We start from the raw sequence: 16,636 nt of genomic DNA on the forward strand, positions 1-16,636 counted from the left end.
CCCCGTTAAAAAAACTTAACGGAGTTAAGTTTTTTTCCAAATTACAAACAGATTTTTTCAGGCTTTTGATCAGAACGATGATACGAGTCCATTGATGTAAAACTTACTTCGAAATGGTGCTCCAAGTGACTTGATTTTGGTTAATTGGAAATTTAAACACCCGAATTGAAGCGCCGTTTTCATCGTTTGGAGCACCGTTTCGAGGCAACTTTTACATCAATGGACTCGTATCGTTTTTCTAATCAAAAGCCCTAAAAAATCTGTTTGTAATTTGGAAAAAAGCTTAACTCCGTTAAGTTTTTTTAACGGGGGACCATTGTAGGAAAAATATGTGAAATGTGGGACTGGTGGGGGGAATATTCTGAGGTGGGATTATTAGTGGCCAATAAGGTCTAGTTTGGATTATTATAGGCCAATTTCCCAAAAAAAAACATATTGATTCTTTTAGATTTAGGGAAATTGGTTTATAATAATCTCACCTAGACCTTATTGGCCATTAATAATCCCACCTCAGAATATTTCCCCCGTCAGTCCCACCTTTCACCTATTTTTCCTACAATGGTCCCCCGTTAAAAAAAAACTTAACGGAGTTAAGCTTTTTTCCAAATTACAAACAGTTTTTTTAGGGCTTTTGATTAGAACGACGATACGAGTCCATTGATGTAAAACTTGCCTCGAAACGATGCTCCAAACGATGAAAATGACGCTTCAATTCGGGTGTTTAAATTTCTAATTAACCAAAATCAAGTCACTTGGAGCACCATTTCGAAGTAAGTTTTACATCAATTGACTCGTATCATCGTTCTGATCAAAAGCCCAAAAAAATTTGTTTGCAAGTTGGAAAAAAGCTTAACTCCGTTAAGTTTTTTTAACGGGGGACCATTGTAGGAAAAATAGCTGAAAGGTGGGACTAGTGGGGGGAATATTCTGAGGTGGGATTATTAATGGCCAATAAGGTCTAGGTGGGATTATTACAGGCCAATTCCCCTTAGATTTATAATTAGTCAATGGTAGGTTTTGTTTTGGGTTTCTGAGTTTCTATAAGGTTGTATTATTTTACCTTACGAGTATTATTTCATTATCAATAAGGGTGTTGGTAAATAGTTAAAATTGAAAGAGCCGTCTAAACCAAGACGAGTTAAAAATGTTGAACACACACGGACTATCAAAAATGGAAAGCCGAGCCGCATACTAGTTATTAGACACCATGACTAGTCCATAATGTAAATGGTTATAGTTTTGATGAAACACCGATTAACACGAGGCGAGTCGATGGGGTTATTTCGTCTATGGGGTTCAACCTCTTTCCTTACTCGTATCAATGGCTCCGGATCTGCAAAACAGTAAACACTGTCAATCTCGTTAAGAGGGCGAGAAAGGGGATTTCACTCTTAACCAGGCTTCGGCGTGAGAATAAGTACTGTTCTGAGAGAAAATAAACAGTGTGTGTATAGAGTGAATATGGGGAGTAAAAGATCCTGAATCTGAATGATGAAGGGTCCTATTTATAGCCGGAGGGTAAAGGAGGGAGGGGCAACTATGCCAGCTGTGGGTGCGCGCCAGCTGTCCGACCAAGGGGAATATCCTCTTGGTCTGCTCTGTTGTGGCAGGCGTAGTGGTACACGTGGCGCTCTTGCATTTGCCCACGCTCGAAACCTTGTACTGACGACGTCAGTTCTGCTCCCTCATTTGTCGCAGGCCTACGTGGCGTCCTGCGGTTGGTGATACGCTTTGTCCTTTATGTCTGGTGGAGCATCTTTGGTGCCACCTGCAGGTCTTCCAGAAGTTTCTAGAAGCTTCTGGATTGCTTTGCTGATGTGGTTGCCAAGTGTGCTCAGAAAGTGGTGTGGTCCCTGCCATGTAGGCAGGGAATTGGGACCATACCTCTTCAAGTTTTATGGTAGTTAAATTTCTAGTTAGCATGAATATTGTTGTACAAAGTTACAAACCGATTGCAGAATCAATCACAATTCACAAACGTTCTCTTTGTCATTTCCTAATTTTAGTAAAAACGACTCGTTAACTCGTTTTCCACGCACATAGTGGTTTACTATAAAACAAAGGAAGAGGTGCTCGGTGAGAGTACCCCGCATTGTTATCTCACTTTTACTCTAAACTAACATAAAACCTTGTAATAGGTGGGAGCACCACCCTAAACAATGCACTTTTACTCTATTCTCTCACATACTCTCCATGTCTCTCTCTATCTCTCTTCTACTTACACACCTCACTAAACGAGTTACTATCAGGGGTGTGCATGTGTCAGTTTGGTTCGATTTTTACCGTTAACCATAATCATAACTGCTAACTTCGATCATGGATTTTCTTAACCATAACCGCTAACTTCGATCATGGATTTTCTTAACCATAAATGCTAACTTTGATTATGGATTTTCTTAACCATAACCGAACTTCGGTTATGATGTTGGTTATGGTTCGATTTCGGTTATTAACCAGAAACTTTACCTAAACTAGCTTTTGGAATAAAGTTAAAAAATTATACGTTGATTGACCTACAAAATAAGAATGAAACCCACCATATTGGATTTAGCTTGGGCCTTTTTTATTAGACTATACTTTTTGGTTAAACTACCAATATGGGATCCCTTTTATTAAAGTAATTTTGTACTCATTGTTATATAAAAGATTCATACGATCATGACACCTTAGTTCTTCATCAAGAGAAGGCCATCTACATCAAGAGAAGGCCATCTACATCAATATCATTTTATTACCAACATACTTTCATCTTAGTAAAAAACCTCTACATGGTTATTGTAAAACATAAACCCATTATATCGAATTATGATCTTAACATTACAAGTTCGGTACATTTTCGGTTATATCGGTTAACAAAAGCTTCATAATCTTAACCATAACCGATTGGCCGGTTAACTAAAGCTTCATAATCATAACCATTGGTTATGTTGGTTATCGGTTAAAATCGGTTCGATTATGTGGGTTATGGTTCGATTATTGATTATGTCGGTTAATTCGCTCACCCCTAACTGTTACTACCCGATTTGGGGTACCCAAATAAGTGTCGACTCACGGCATTGTATTCGATTTGGGTACCCTACCTAAAAACGCCCCTCCCTCTCTAATAATTAAGCCTCCTTTGACATATCTATTTATGCTAATAAATATAATTTTTTTTTATAAAAACCATGATTTGAAATTGAAGTGTAAATTTTATAAATGAGGAAAGTGGAAAGTGAGGTCTCAGTCAGGTATATCTAGCCTGACGCTATTGGTGTTTGTATGTTGGTACAGTAATTTTAAATTTTAAAGTAAGAAAGAAAATGTACTTTTTTGACGTCAATATGCTACACGTGTCTCTCTATAAGAAGCGATCGTTTAGGGGGTCATATTAAGATACCGGCACGTGTACTTACTGACAAATAAAGTACCTGTTAAAAACACCGACAGTTTCCTGCCGCCCTCTAGTCTTCACCACACGTGAGAATATATAAATTTTTTTTTTGGAAAGAAAAATAACGTATCGACTAAACTGCCATTTTGGTCCCTTTGTTTTGGTCAATTTTGTCACTTTAGTCCAAAACTTAAACTTTTTGTATCTGGGTCCCTGTGGTTTCAGTTTTATTGCCATTTTGGTCAAAAAATGAAATCAGGTCATATTTGTCTTATAAAATCATGTTATTTTGTCATTTTCCGCAGCGGTAAAATGATCATTTCTTTTTTATAAATAAATACCATATTTTATAAGACAAATATGACCTGATTTGCCCCTGAGGAAAATGACAAAATTTCAAGATTTTATAAGACAATTATGACCTGATTTCATTTTTGGACCAAAGTGCAATAAAACTGAAACCACATGGACTCAGATGCAAAAAGTTTGAGTTTTAGACTAAAGTGGCAAAAGTAACCAAACCTCAGGGACCAAAATGGCAGTTTACTCTAACGTATCTAGCAATAAGCTCTTAGGGTGGAGGTTGTGGTTGGAGCGCCCTAGGGGCTTTATCATGCCACGTAAGATCCACGTCCCCTTTTAATTTTCATGGTGTAGATGAAGCCCCTTATTAAACAAAATTAAAAAAAAAAGATTTCATTGGATTCAAACTAGTAGGCCCCACCCGAACCTTTCAACTTTGACGTTACCATAGTGGCGAAGTAAGGATGCCCCCCCCCCCCCCTCTTAAAATGAGTGTGTGGTGATGGAGCCTTGTAGGCGCTACACATGGATGAGGTGGAGGAATGGCACCCTCCACACCCTCCAGCCTTAATATTATTTGAAAACATACTTTTTTAATAAGAAATTAAAATTGATGTATACCAATATTATATGCATAGATTGTTATGAGTGCACAAGTGAATTTGTTGGTGGTGAGGGTTAAACTTTGATATGTGAGTCATTATGAGAATTCAAAGGTTTTGAGTTTTAATCGTATATAATTGTGATTAATAAAAGTGATATGTATTGTTTCAGGTCATGAACATCAATGTCAAAAGTTGTGATTTATAAAGGTTTTGAGTTTTATTATAGTCTTATGTTGCGTTATGAAATGAGTAAATTATAAAAATCGTCTTTATATATGCTACTTATTGCAAATTGTGTCATTTATCTTTACTAAATACAAAAAAACGTACTCGATGATTGCAAACCCTTGCACATTATGTCATTTAGTCCTAACTCAGTTAGTTTTTATGGTTAAATATGACAAAATAGACCCCACATAGGGGTACTTTAGTCATTTTACCTTAAATATTAAATAAATAATCATCTCCGACACCCACCTGCAACCACACCCCACATGCAACCACTAACACCACCATCCACCTGCCACCACACCACACCCCACCTACAACCACCACCACCCACCTGCCACCATGGTTGTGTTTTTAAACAAACAAGATCAGGTTGATGATGAGGAGTTGTCATAATTGGTTGAGTTAGAAGTAAGAGAATTGTTATCGTCTTATGAGTTTTTAGGTGACGATATTCTGATTATTTCGGGTTCTGCTTTGTTAGCTTTGGAAGCTTTGACTGAGAATCCAAAGATTGCAAAGGGGAAGAACAAATGGGTGGATAAGATTTATGATTTAATGGCTGTTGTTGATGACTACATTCCAATTCCACAAAGGCAGACTGAGTTGTCGTTCTTGTTATGATTTAAGCTACTAACCCCAAACAAACGACGGTCGATAGTTTGCAACAGATCTTCAACAACTTTCTCCGATCTGAAACAACTTTCTCTGATTTGTTGCAGATCCGAAAGTGAAGGGGTGCTTGTAGTGGTGATGGTTGTGCGGTGGTGGTGCTTGTAGTGGTGATGGTTGGGCGGTGGTGGTGGCGGCTGGCTTGACGGTGGTGCTTCACCGGAGTAGAAGACCAGGTGTGGCAGATCGGTGGTGATAGTGGGAGTAGGTAGTGGTGCACAAAAAACCCGAACCCAGACCCGGAAAAAAAAAACAGGAACCGAGTATTATAAAAACCGGGTTTTCTATACCCGAACCCGAACCCGACCCTACCCATAGGGTAGGGACCGGGTATTCATATTTGATCTAAAACCAGAACCCGAAACCGGGTTTTTTATACCCGGTTTATACCCGAAACCCGGTTTTTATAAATACCCGGAACCGGGTTTTTTTATACCCGGTTATATAGCTACCTCTAGTTTTAAGTAGATACATCTTTGAAAATATTATTACACACACCTAATTATCAGGGGCGGATCCAGGTGTGTTTTGGGGGTTCCCAGGAACCCCTTGGTTTGAAAAAATGGAAAAAAATAGTGGAAACCTTATATGATTTGGAAAAAAATTAGTGAAAATCTACCAAAAGGAACCTGGTGGAAAATATTCCTGGATCCGCCACTGCTAATTATGGTTGGAGATTATTTAATGTTGTGGTTGGAGATTATTTACTACAGAATTGTTACTATACACAAAGTCTTTGAAGAATTATTTACTGCAGAATTGTTTCATCATCACAGTGAAGTTCTAATGGGTCCAAATTTGTTCTTATACTACCCTTGAAAAGTGTTAGTTCTGTTTAGTGACCGTGACCGGTGGTTAACGACATAATAAAACATTTACAACACAACATGTTATATTACATGCGTGGTGGTTTTGATAGAGAGATGATGACATTGATAGTTTCATTGATGGTGAAGGGTGAAGATTTTTTATAGGATCTGTTGATTTTTTTAACTCAAAAAAGTATTCAATTTCAGTTCACTTAGTTATCCAAAAAAAACCTAAAACATGTTATATCTTAAATATTATTATTTCAAGGAGTTTTTTTTAACCAAACAGGAGTACAGCACGATAATGACTTATTGTTCACCCTTGTGTTGTGTGAAAAATAATCACGTTTTAGAAAAATCTCATTCAACGGAATACTATCCTTCAAATGCCAAAAAGTCGTGTGTCCAAAATAGTACTCTTAACAAATTTCAAATCATGTGGACCATAGTATGGGCCACTAGGAACTTGGAGGATAGCAATTTGGCGCCCATTTTTAAGGCCCAATAATTGTTGGTTAAGATCTAGGAGAGTAGGAAGCTTATTGTTGGTTAAGATCTAGGAGAGTAGGAGGCTTAAATAGGCTGTTTATACATACCTCGCAACGATCATTTGATCAGTATCGGTCCAGTTATTATGGTATGGTATTGGTACACTGTTTTTAGTCGATATCGATTTGATTTGTTACCGTACCGACACTTGGAAGCTCAACTCGCACGTGTTTTACGTCGATCAAAACCATAAAATCGAATCCTGTTACCGAGACCGATGTTCAAACATTAGCGGTTTGGTTCGTCACAGTAAAAAAGAAAAAATCAAATATATTTGACATGTTCGATTTTGAACAAAACTTTATTAACCAAACAATGCTTTATTTAGTTGTTTAAATATACTTTAAATAAAAAAAAAAACTAACAATTTTTCACTCCAAACATGAAAATTTTCATATAGGTGAAGAAAGAGACAAGAAGAGGATCGTGATGATTTTGCTCGCAAGATATATATGTTAAATAGATTTAATTTTCTTTTACAGAGTTTGCTACTTTATATGAGATATTCAACCTACTTTGTTTCTATAGGGTATATAACCAAATATAAATGCACGATTATGTATTTAGGTTTCAAATACTTTTATTAACTGAGTGATTTTAATAGATCAATAACTCCTTTTGTGTCACCCTTAGAAAGATAAATATACATTTTATGTATTCCAGTCTTAAGATATAGCTATTTCTAATAGAAAATGTTAAATGCTACCAAGAATAGTGTAAGAAACACAATCATAGTACTTGTCCATTCAGGAATAAAAGTCTCTAATATGCACAAAGATGGAATATTATCCAGTCTACTACCAACTAAATCACGCTCCAACTATGGACTCTGTTCGGTCTTGCACCGATAAACGCTCAGACACATCAGCCAATGACTTAAGGTTGCACTTAATGAGGGCCTCCACAAAGTAGCATGTCTCATCTTTCGTGTTACCATCCGGCACATCTACAACAAACGATTCAATCACCAAAGTACCTGGCCTCCCGTCTAAAATCTCCGGATGAAGCGTGATAATCGACGAGTAGTTCTGTTCATATCAAGATCAAAGAGATGCCAGCAGTTTAATACTTTTATGTTTTATACCAACATATGCTCACTAGATATAAAAGTGTGCGTGCGCGTGTGAGTGTGTTTTAGGGCAAGAGACATACCCGCAGCCTGTGGTCACCACCTACGATTTTTATGCCCAATATATGTTCTTCTTCGTCAAGAAGCTCTAACCGCTCCATACTTGTGGTAGCGGGAAGCCCAGATCGAACACACACTTCTCTCACGCTCCCGATTTCAAGGTCACCTTGCACATTACACCCACTGACAAAGGGTTTGTACTTTTGTGGTTGATCAAACCTCCTTACTAAAGACCATACCTTAAGAAACAAGTAAAGCATTCATAATAATATTAATTTATGGATCAATAATCACCATATTGGAAGTTTTCTTTTAAAACTTGCTTTGTATCCAGTGGCAGATTTAAGAATTTTTTTCACTGGATTCCTTTTAGTAGATTCTCACTAATTCTCACTATTTTTTTCCATATCATACGAGGTTCTCACTAATTTTTCTCATTTTTATCTAAACCGAATGGATTCCTAGGAACCCACAAAAATGACTTAGATCCGCCCCTGTTTGTATCAGCCTATCATGTTCATTTATATCATCTATTCATCTATCCATACAAGATTACATATTAAGTCTGTCTCATATGCACATCATAATTTTTGTCCTGTTTGTACTACCTAGGGTTCCTAAATGATTTTGGCATATTCTGGCCATTTCTACTACCATGAATTAAGAGCCAGAAGTTAAAAAATGCATTAATAATTGGACAATACATGAAGTGACCAATACAATTTGGTTATGTCACACCTACTTTTGTCCAATGAATTTCTGTAACCTAATTAGATCTGCTTCAAAATAACATGTTTAACATTGCTAAAACCAATATATATATAATCATAGAAGCAAAAATAGTAAAATATTCATCAAATCAAATAGATGTACAGAAATAGAAGCACATGATTAATTGATTATCACATTTAATAGCATTATATTATGTTCATACTAAACATAACTTTGCCTATTGTTAGGGTTTCTGCAGATTATTATACAAAGAATAAAGCGATCGATGCATCATGCATCTTAACAGCATAAACGCTAATCGAATCCACGCACAACTAACAAGTTACCTTCCAATTAATTGTTCTATGTTATCACTAATCAACTAGATATTTACGAACCAAAAGTACTCGATCGAAATACTTCGTTCAACCTTAACTCCCAAAGCATGCATTCATATTACTAAAAACAACAGAAAACTCTAGCACAGATCTGCAAGTAATAACTGATGAAATTGAATGATTCAAACGAAGATTTTCACTTATTGAATTCACACACAACTAACAAGTTACCTACCAATTAACTATATTGTAATTGATAGGAATACTTCAATAAACCTAAAACGTGCATTCATGTAACTAAAAACTATAAAAAACTAATCTCAGATCCGCGAAGCAATAACAGACGAAACTGAACAATTCAAACGAAGATTTATGTAAGTAATCTAACGAAATGCTTCATTTAACCTTATGCACGCATTGATATTACCAATAAGCTACAAAAACTCTATCTCAGATCCGCGAAGCAATAACTGACGAAATTAAACTATTCAAGCGAAGATTTATATAGAAACTGATGAAATTAAACGATATAAGTGAAGATTTATATAGATTTGAGATCTTACAAGGTGTACAGGCGCTTTAATGTGTTTAACAAGAGATGAACTGCACTGATTGTCTCTAACCTCATGCTTATGGTGTTTTCTAATGTAACTGTTCTCCGACGAATCTGTTGCGTCGTCGTCTCCGGTGAGCGCCATCGGTGATTATTATGAGTAACTGCAACGGCGAACTGTGACCGGAATTTGATCGGTGCGGTTAATAAAGGCACAAAGTCGGTTGAGAGTTTCGAGAAGGAATAATCAGGTGACCAATTGGGGGTTTCTTGAGCGTTAACTGCTTTTTGGTTCTTCTCATCCACATCTTGTTTCTTCACCGGTTTCATGTGATGTTAAAATAGTCAAAGTTTCTGTTTGATCCCTAGACTATTCGGAAATGTATTTTTAGTCCTTATCTCTGGCATCACACAAAGATGCTTATGGGCTTATGGCACTTATGCTAATACATATAATGGGAGAAAAAAGGAAATCATAATTGTATGGTTTTACTTTGTTAATGAGATATGCTCTTTATGATGTTTGGAGTCGCAAATTGATTGATTTTGTTCACTTGTTTCGAAAACAAACAAGCCTAATATAAGTCAACTTGTAGCATAATGCTATTGGTAGGGTTTGAGGAAGATGAGATGGAGACAAACCTTATACTTACTTCTAGGGATAGTGAAGCTACTCCTAACTAGACCCCGACTTTAAATTGACTACAAATTGTCATGGTTAGAAATGTAAGAACCCCTTTTCGAATTCCATGAGAGATATCATATGTTAGTCCATCCCATGAAATCTTTCACTATAACATATGATAATGTACGATAATCCTTCAAGGTAGTCTTCAGATCATGGCATTATAGTCGAGTGGAGATGATATGATAGGGTAGTTTCGCTGGTGGCATGACGATACCCCAGTTGTCTGTCAGTGATTTCAATTTGTCTTTCAAAAAAAGTCTTTAAACTCTTCAAAATGACCCCATTCATAATATTAGTTATTTATGGGTTCAACTCTACATGCTTGTTTATCTTCAAATTCATTACCAAATGTTCATTTTTACAAGTTGATAGTTCATATAATTAAGGTTTTTTCATGGGTTGATTTAGATCCTTAGTCATTTAGTAGTTTTGACTAATGTAGCATCTTATTATTGTGTTGTACATGTACATGAGTTTGTTTGTGTATATATACGACGGTTAATACAATTGAATATTTGATTTACGAAAAAATACATGTATACGATATTCACGTAGTAAAATGAATTACAAGGTTTGTTTAGTAAATATCAACTGAAAGTACATCAATAAATACTAAATTACACCTCATGTCACAGGATTTGAACCTTTGTATTTTCTTCAAAAGGCAAGAGTCTCTACCACCCAGCTATAGCGGGAATCGCAACCTATATACTTTTGTTTTTATTAGTATTTAAAAATTCTCAAAATAGTTATCATTATTTTTATTTAGAATAAGGAAGTGAGGACTTTTGTTTTTATTAGTATTTAAAAAGTCTCAAAATAGTTATCACTATTTTTATTTAGAATAAGGAAGTCGGGACTTTTGTTTTTATTTTTATTTTTAATTTTTTTTATTTTTTTTTAAGCAATTTCATTCCAAAAGTCTCAAAATAGTTATTACTGTTAATTAAAAGATATTCAATTAAGGTTTACTATAAATTTTTAATGTCTCATTTCTAAAAACTAGTTCCAAGTGGTTTCTTATTTCGGACTTTATTTTTAAAATAGAAGTTTCCTGTTTCCACTTCTCACTTAACGTACTCAAAACCGATAATATAAATAAGTTTAGAGAGCAAACCAGAGCGTACAGTCAAGTAGATATAAGCTTAAAACTTAAGAATAACACTAACATGAGCATGGTTTTGGAACAAGGTTTCCAAGTCTGAGTACTCTCTGAGTAATCGCTCCAAAGTAGGCTGCCGAGACAACTTTCTTCAACTCCGCCTAATTACTCGGCATCGATCATACTTAGTCAACCTCGGCCAGAATCGGATCTAGTAGGTCAACTCAGGCCGAATTTGACTTAAAAAAAATAAAACATAATATCTATGTCTATCGTATTAAAGAATAAATATTATTTTCACGTATTTTGTATAATTATTAGTAAAATTATGTTATTTGACGTATTTTTTAATTTCTGAAAACGAATTTCTTTGTAATTTATCATATCTGAGTACTCCCCGTGTATTCTTCGCCCAGGCCGAGTACTCTCAACTCCCCACTCGACTGACTAGGGAGCGCCTAACGACTTTTACAACCATGGACATGAGTGCATCCTCTTTATTCATTTGTGATTATCATCTCTTATAAACTTGTGCTTAATGAATAATTTTAGATAAATACAAGGGTGAGATGAACAATTTATGGCCTACAAAAAGAACAAAGGGGGAAAGAAGACAAAAATGATGGATGAAGGGGTGAAACTGTTTATACATAAAAATAGCATAGGCAGAAAGTCATTTGATTGGCTAAAACGAGAAGTTAAAAGCAGGCTTGGATTTTTGTGGCAAGTCCCCCCTCCCTCGGTCCCTCCCTCCACTTCAACCTTTTTCCTTTTACTTTTCTTTATTTTATTATTATTTTTCTTTTATTTTATTCACTAACCGCATAATGAGCTTCCAAACCTTTTTTATTTTGTCGATTTTCTAATTCTTGATCCTTGGATCATTTTGTCTTTTTCTTCTACTAGATTTTCTCATAATTCGAAAAATTACTAAATTCTATGTTGAATTCCTTTTTCGACGTCATCGTTTTGCGTCGATGAGAAGATATGGCTTAAATACGTTAAAGGGTCATGATACAGAATACGTTATTCTTTCCGTATTTTATACGCATAGTTTCTTTATCGGGAAAATCACGAAATTAAGCATCTGACAGGTTAAATTATAAAAATAAACATGTTTCGCCTCTGAAGGTTATTCCTTCCATAAAAATAAACAGGTTAAATTATAAAAATAAACATGATACAGAATACGTTATTCTTTCCGTATTTTATACGCATAGTTTCTTAGAGATTGTACCTGCTGTAGACTTATATATCCTAGCGAATAATAAGTTTTTTTTACTTTTCCACCACAATTTTTAAATGAGCATAATTTTTTCATACGTTCATTTTTTTAAGAAAGTTTACACCAAATTAAAGGAAATTTTATTATATTTAATTTGGTGTATTTTTTTATAAAAAAATTATCATAAAATTTATGCTCGTTTAAAAATATTGGTGGAAAAGTAAAAAGGTAGGCGCGGAAACCCTTGACACATTCTCTGACACAAACTTTGGATCACAGACGCAAAACTTGCATCTATTTCCGTGTTTGAGTCTGACGAAGCATGTTCATTTTCGTACGTTGACCGGTTAAAAATCCATTTTCGTGATTTTCCCTTATTTATCCTATATATGAGTGTATAATCTATAATCTTCAAATCAATCAAATCATGAGAGGGTTGATTATCAAATGTAGTCGTTCAATATGCATATATATAGAAAACAACCAACCATGAATCATAACTACATTTATGGGTTGTACCAATTACCAACACTCAACTTGCAGATCATAAGTCAAAAATTACTTGCCTGGACCGAATCAGGCCCATATAGACATTGTTCGGTCCGCATAAGGCCCATATACCACATTGCTGTCCCATGCTCAGTTTTTGGCCTTCTCTCCCCACTGTGCTTGCTTCTCCTCAGGGGAGGAGCTTAGTGGAAACTGGGGGTGCATCCGTGATCCGCCCTCTGAATGTTTCGGTTAAAAGTGTAAAATTTTCGATTTTTCGTCTGAAAATTTTAAAATTCTAAAGGATCGCCCCCATCTTGCCTAAATATTTATACAATATATAAATTGGGTCCCATGACCCCTCCCCCCCCCCCCCACGGGAACTTTTGGCCAAGCTCCGCCACTGCTTCTCCTGGAGTCCTTGACTACCGATGATTGTAAAAACATCGTTTTTTGCTTCTCAGCGAGTGCTTGCGGTTAAGTTACTGCTTCACAAAACATCTTGAGAGTGACTTGCACTTTATCGGCAATATAGTGCTCTATCAAACTCTTTGCGTTTGTTATTTTTGTACAATCTCGCTAGTGGATAGCGGAGGACACATTAATGGGACATTTATAAGCTACTTTCTTCAATCAATCAAAACAAAACCAAAAAGAATTTACTTTTGATTCATTTCTTGGGATAATCATATTTTCCAACAAAAACAACCGGAATCTGGCTTTACATATGATAGCAACTTACAAATCCAAACGGCTGCTATAAGACATTAGGACCAGTGGACCACAAAGACGTATCATATGTTATTTTTTCATATTCAATTGTATAAAGGATAAATTAATAATCAAGACATGTGGCTTAGGATTTCCCTACACCACACCAATCTTCTAATGTATGTCATACACTTATACTTACATATTATAGTATGATAGACATAAGGGACCCAGCCCGACCCGCCACTAAAAGGGTTCGGGCTAGGGCGAATTGGTAACACACTTATGGTCCGCCTACCACTGGTGGATCCAGCCCTCTTTTGTGGGTTCACATGAACGCACTCGGATTGGAAAAAATGAAAAAAGTTACTGAGAACCTTGTATAATTTGGGGAAAAAATTAATGAAAACCCACTAAAACGAACCCACTGAAAAAAGTTTTTGGATCCACCAATGCCGCCTACCGGTTGAAGACTGTTGGAAGGTAAACTAATGTAACTTTCATATGAATAACATAAACACATTGAAATCACAAGTGACAATATATCATATATGTATTTCACTTGGCTTATATAATTGTGAGATCTAAACATAAACTCAAGAGACTTTAACTTAAAAGTTATCCACAATTAGTGCATGTTCTAAATCACAACTTGGTTGATTAGGCCCTAATTTGCTACACATACTAAAAACCTTAATTAGCTAAAACTTCCCAAATTAACTCGGCATCATACGAAGGCAAACGCGCAAGCGAGCACCCTTCAAACTTCGACTCACTCATCACGACCCCCTTCAACTCACCCGACGCTAAACACCGCGAACTCTCCTCGTTCCAAACCCCGTTTTCCGACGAAACCAACTCACTTCCAACACAAGCAACAGAACAACAAGATTCACTTTTCAAACCAACACTTTCACTTTCACTCTCTCTCTTCTTTTTATTCTTCTTTCTATTAACCTTCTCTCTCCTAACCTTCTGGCAAATTGCTTGTATCTTAGCATCCACAGCAGTCTTCAGAGCATTCAACCTCTCTGCATCTCCAATCAAACCTAACCGACACGGGTCCTGTAAATTAGCGAAATTCAGCTTCGCGTACTCCCCTCGCAGCTTATACGCAGCCCGATCATACGCGTAAGCAGCCGCTTCAGCCGTCTCATAAGTCCCCAACCAAACCCTCACTCTATTTTGAGGTAATCGGATCTCTGCCACCCATTTCCCCCAATGTCTCTGCCTCACTCCCCTGTACAGCTTCTTGCAAGGACTTGAATAATAATCCGAAACCGAAGAGAACCCGATTGCGGTCGAATTCGGGGAAATTGAATTTCCAAACTTCCCCATGTTTTGCTCTGAGAATTTCTGGAGTAAATCTCTCTGTTTTAGGTAAACCGAAGAGCCGACTTGTTGACGAATGGATTCGGATATCGGTGATGAACTTTGTGTGAAGATTGAATCTAAGGTGTTGCAGCCATTCTGGGTGGTTATAATTAGGTTGGATAGAGATGATCCAGTGTCATTGTGTGGATGGTTTGGGTGCATGATGGTTGATTTGTTGTAGGTGTTAGTGTTGAATGGTTAGAAACAGGGGAAAACAGAGCACTCGACTTGAATGATTGTAGAATTGATGTGAATTGGAATGGAAGAAAGATTTTTTAAGTTTAAAATCTCTGTGATCATTAGGTTTCTTATTGGTGTATTTATACAAGTATAAGGTGTAAAACTTGAGATTTTTTTATGGCTACTTTGAAATGACTTTCTTGCCCTTGGAACATGGTGTATGCCAAATCGCCAATGAGAACCTAAGACATGGGGTGTATTTGTTTGGTAAAATTTTTGTTAGGTGTAACTAGAATTTTTCAAATGAATTGAAATTCAAGTGATTAATTTATGATTAATAGAGTTATAGAGTAGGAGCAAGTGTTACTATTAAAAACTACATTCGTCATCACAGGTACCGCCATTGTCGTGGTGGTAGCATCAACATGATATGTAGGGATAGAGTGTCGGCGGGGGTGGTGATGGCGGCAAGCTGGCGAAGATGGTGGGGTGGTGGTCTTAACAACAACAAGGGGGGGGGGGGGGGTTCGGAAATGACAAGGGAGTGAGATATTCAATTTCTCAATCAAACATGCTATTCTCGGAATTCATATTCCAGTTCAATATTGTTTGGTAGCCTCTTAATGACCATTCAGATGCTACCTCTTAATGGTTTAAAACCTCTGAATGAATAAGAGGTAACCTCAAGTCTGAATGGTTAAGAGGTAACCTCTGAATGGTAAATCATCACATGTCACATTCTTCTACCTTCTCATTGGTAAAATTCTTAATAGTTCCATTAACAGGTAGCCTCTTAATGACCATTCAGAAGCTACCAAACAGCCCCAATCAAACATGTCTATTAACCCGTTCTAAATGGATTTTTAAAAGGACATTACATTACATGATATCTATCTTTAAGTAATTTGATCTTATTACTTCCTTTATAAGTTTTATTTGAAGTAATCAACTTCTTTTTTTCAACTGTTTACCATGACAACTGATATGTTGGTAAGTGGTAACTTTAACAGCTTATTAGTTTTAAACATAACTTTTTATATAATTTACCTTTAAAACGAATGAAGTGGATAGTTTCCAAGTAACTACATTTTTACCATTTGTATGAAACCTCTAATTCAATAAAGAGATAAACCTTTTTAAAGTCACGGGTACAAATCTTTGTTAAAAATCATCTCAAGGTCAAATGGAGAAATCTATGGGTTCACATTTGAGCCTCATATTTAGTTGTGCAAAAAAGTGAACCTATTGCTTGTTGTTAGTAGGAAGATGGTAAAAGACTTTCTTCTTAGGTCGCAGTTGTGTTTAAAAAAGCGCGCTTGAAGCGAGCTTGAAGCGAGCTTGAAGCGATGAAGCGCTGGAAAAAACGCTTTTTTGGCTCTGAAGCGTTACATTACGTGAAACGAAGTGAAGCGAGCTTTAAGCGGCGAAGCGATGAAGTTGTGATGCGAAGCTCCAGCCAATCAGATCACCATCTGGGCCATTTTTTAAGCCCAACAGTCTTTACAAGGTACATATCGACCTTATATCGACGATATAGCGACTTCCTATGTGAAATCCGGCGACGGAGTTGCTTTCAGCCGGAAACAAGGAAGAAGGG

At 36.4% G+C, this 16,636-nt stretch overlaps 2 protein-coding genes across 2 annotated transcripts; both read right to left on the reverse strand.

The window, feature by feature from the left end:
• Window positions 1–7,222: 7,222 nt before the first annotated feature.
• LOC110864467 (abscisic acid receptor PYL8) lies at window positions 7,223–9,590 on the reverse strand. Its single transcript, XM_022113537.2, has 3 exons — window positions 9,281–9,590; window positions 7,692–7,907; window positions 7,223–7,567 (listed from the first exon to the last, which is right to left on the reverse strand). Exons 1-3 carry the CDS (start codon window positions 9,413–9,415, stop codon window positions 7,349–7,351), a joined length of 570 nt encoding a protein of 189 aa, XP_021969229.1. The 5' UTR covers window positions 9,416–9,590; the 3' UTR covers window positions 7,223–7,348.
• Window positions 9,591–14,007: 4,417 nt separating this feature from the next.
• On the reverse strand, window positions 14,008–15,163 carry LOC110864466 (ethylene-responsive transcription factor ERF061). The gene has a single exon (XM_022113535.2). The coding sequence runs from the start codon at window positions 15,019–15,021 to the stop codon at window positions 14,179–14,181; it is 843 nt and encodes a 280-aa protein (XP_021969227.1). The 5' UTR covers window positions 15,022–15,163; the 3' UTR covers window positions 14,008–14,178.
• Between the last annotated feature and the right edge of the window lie 1,473 nt (window positions 15,164–16,636).

Source organism: Helianthus annuus, chromosome 6 (genome assembly GCF_002127325.2).
Source record: "Helianthus annuus cultivar XRQ/B chromosome 6, HanXRQr2.0-SUNRISE, whole genome shotgun sequence".
NCBI lineage: Eukaryota > Viridiplantae > Streptophyta > Magnoliopsida > Asterales > Asteraceae > Helianthus > Helianthus annuus.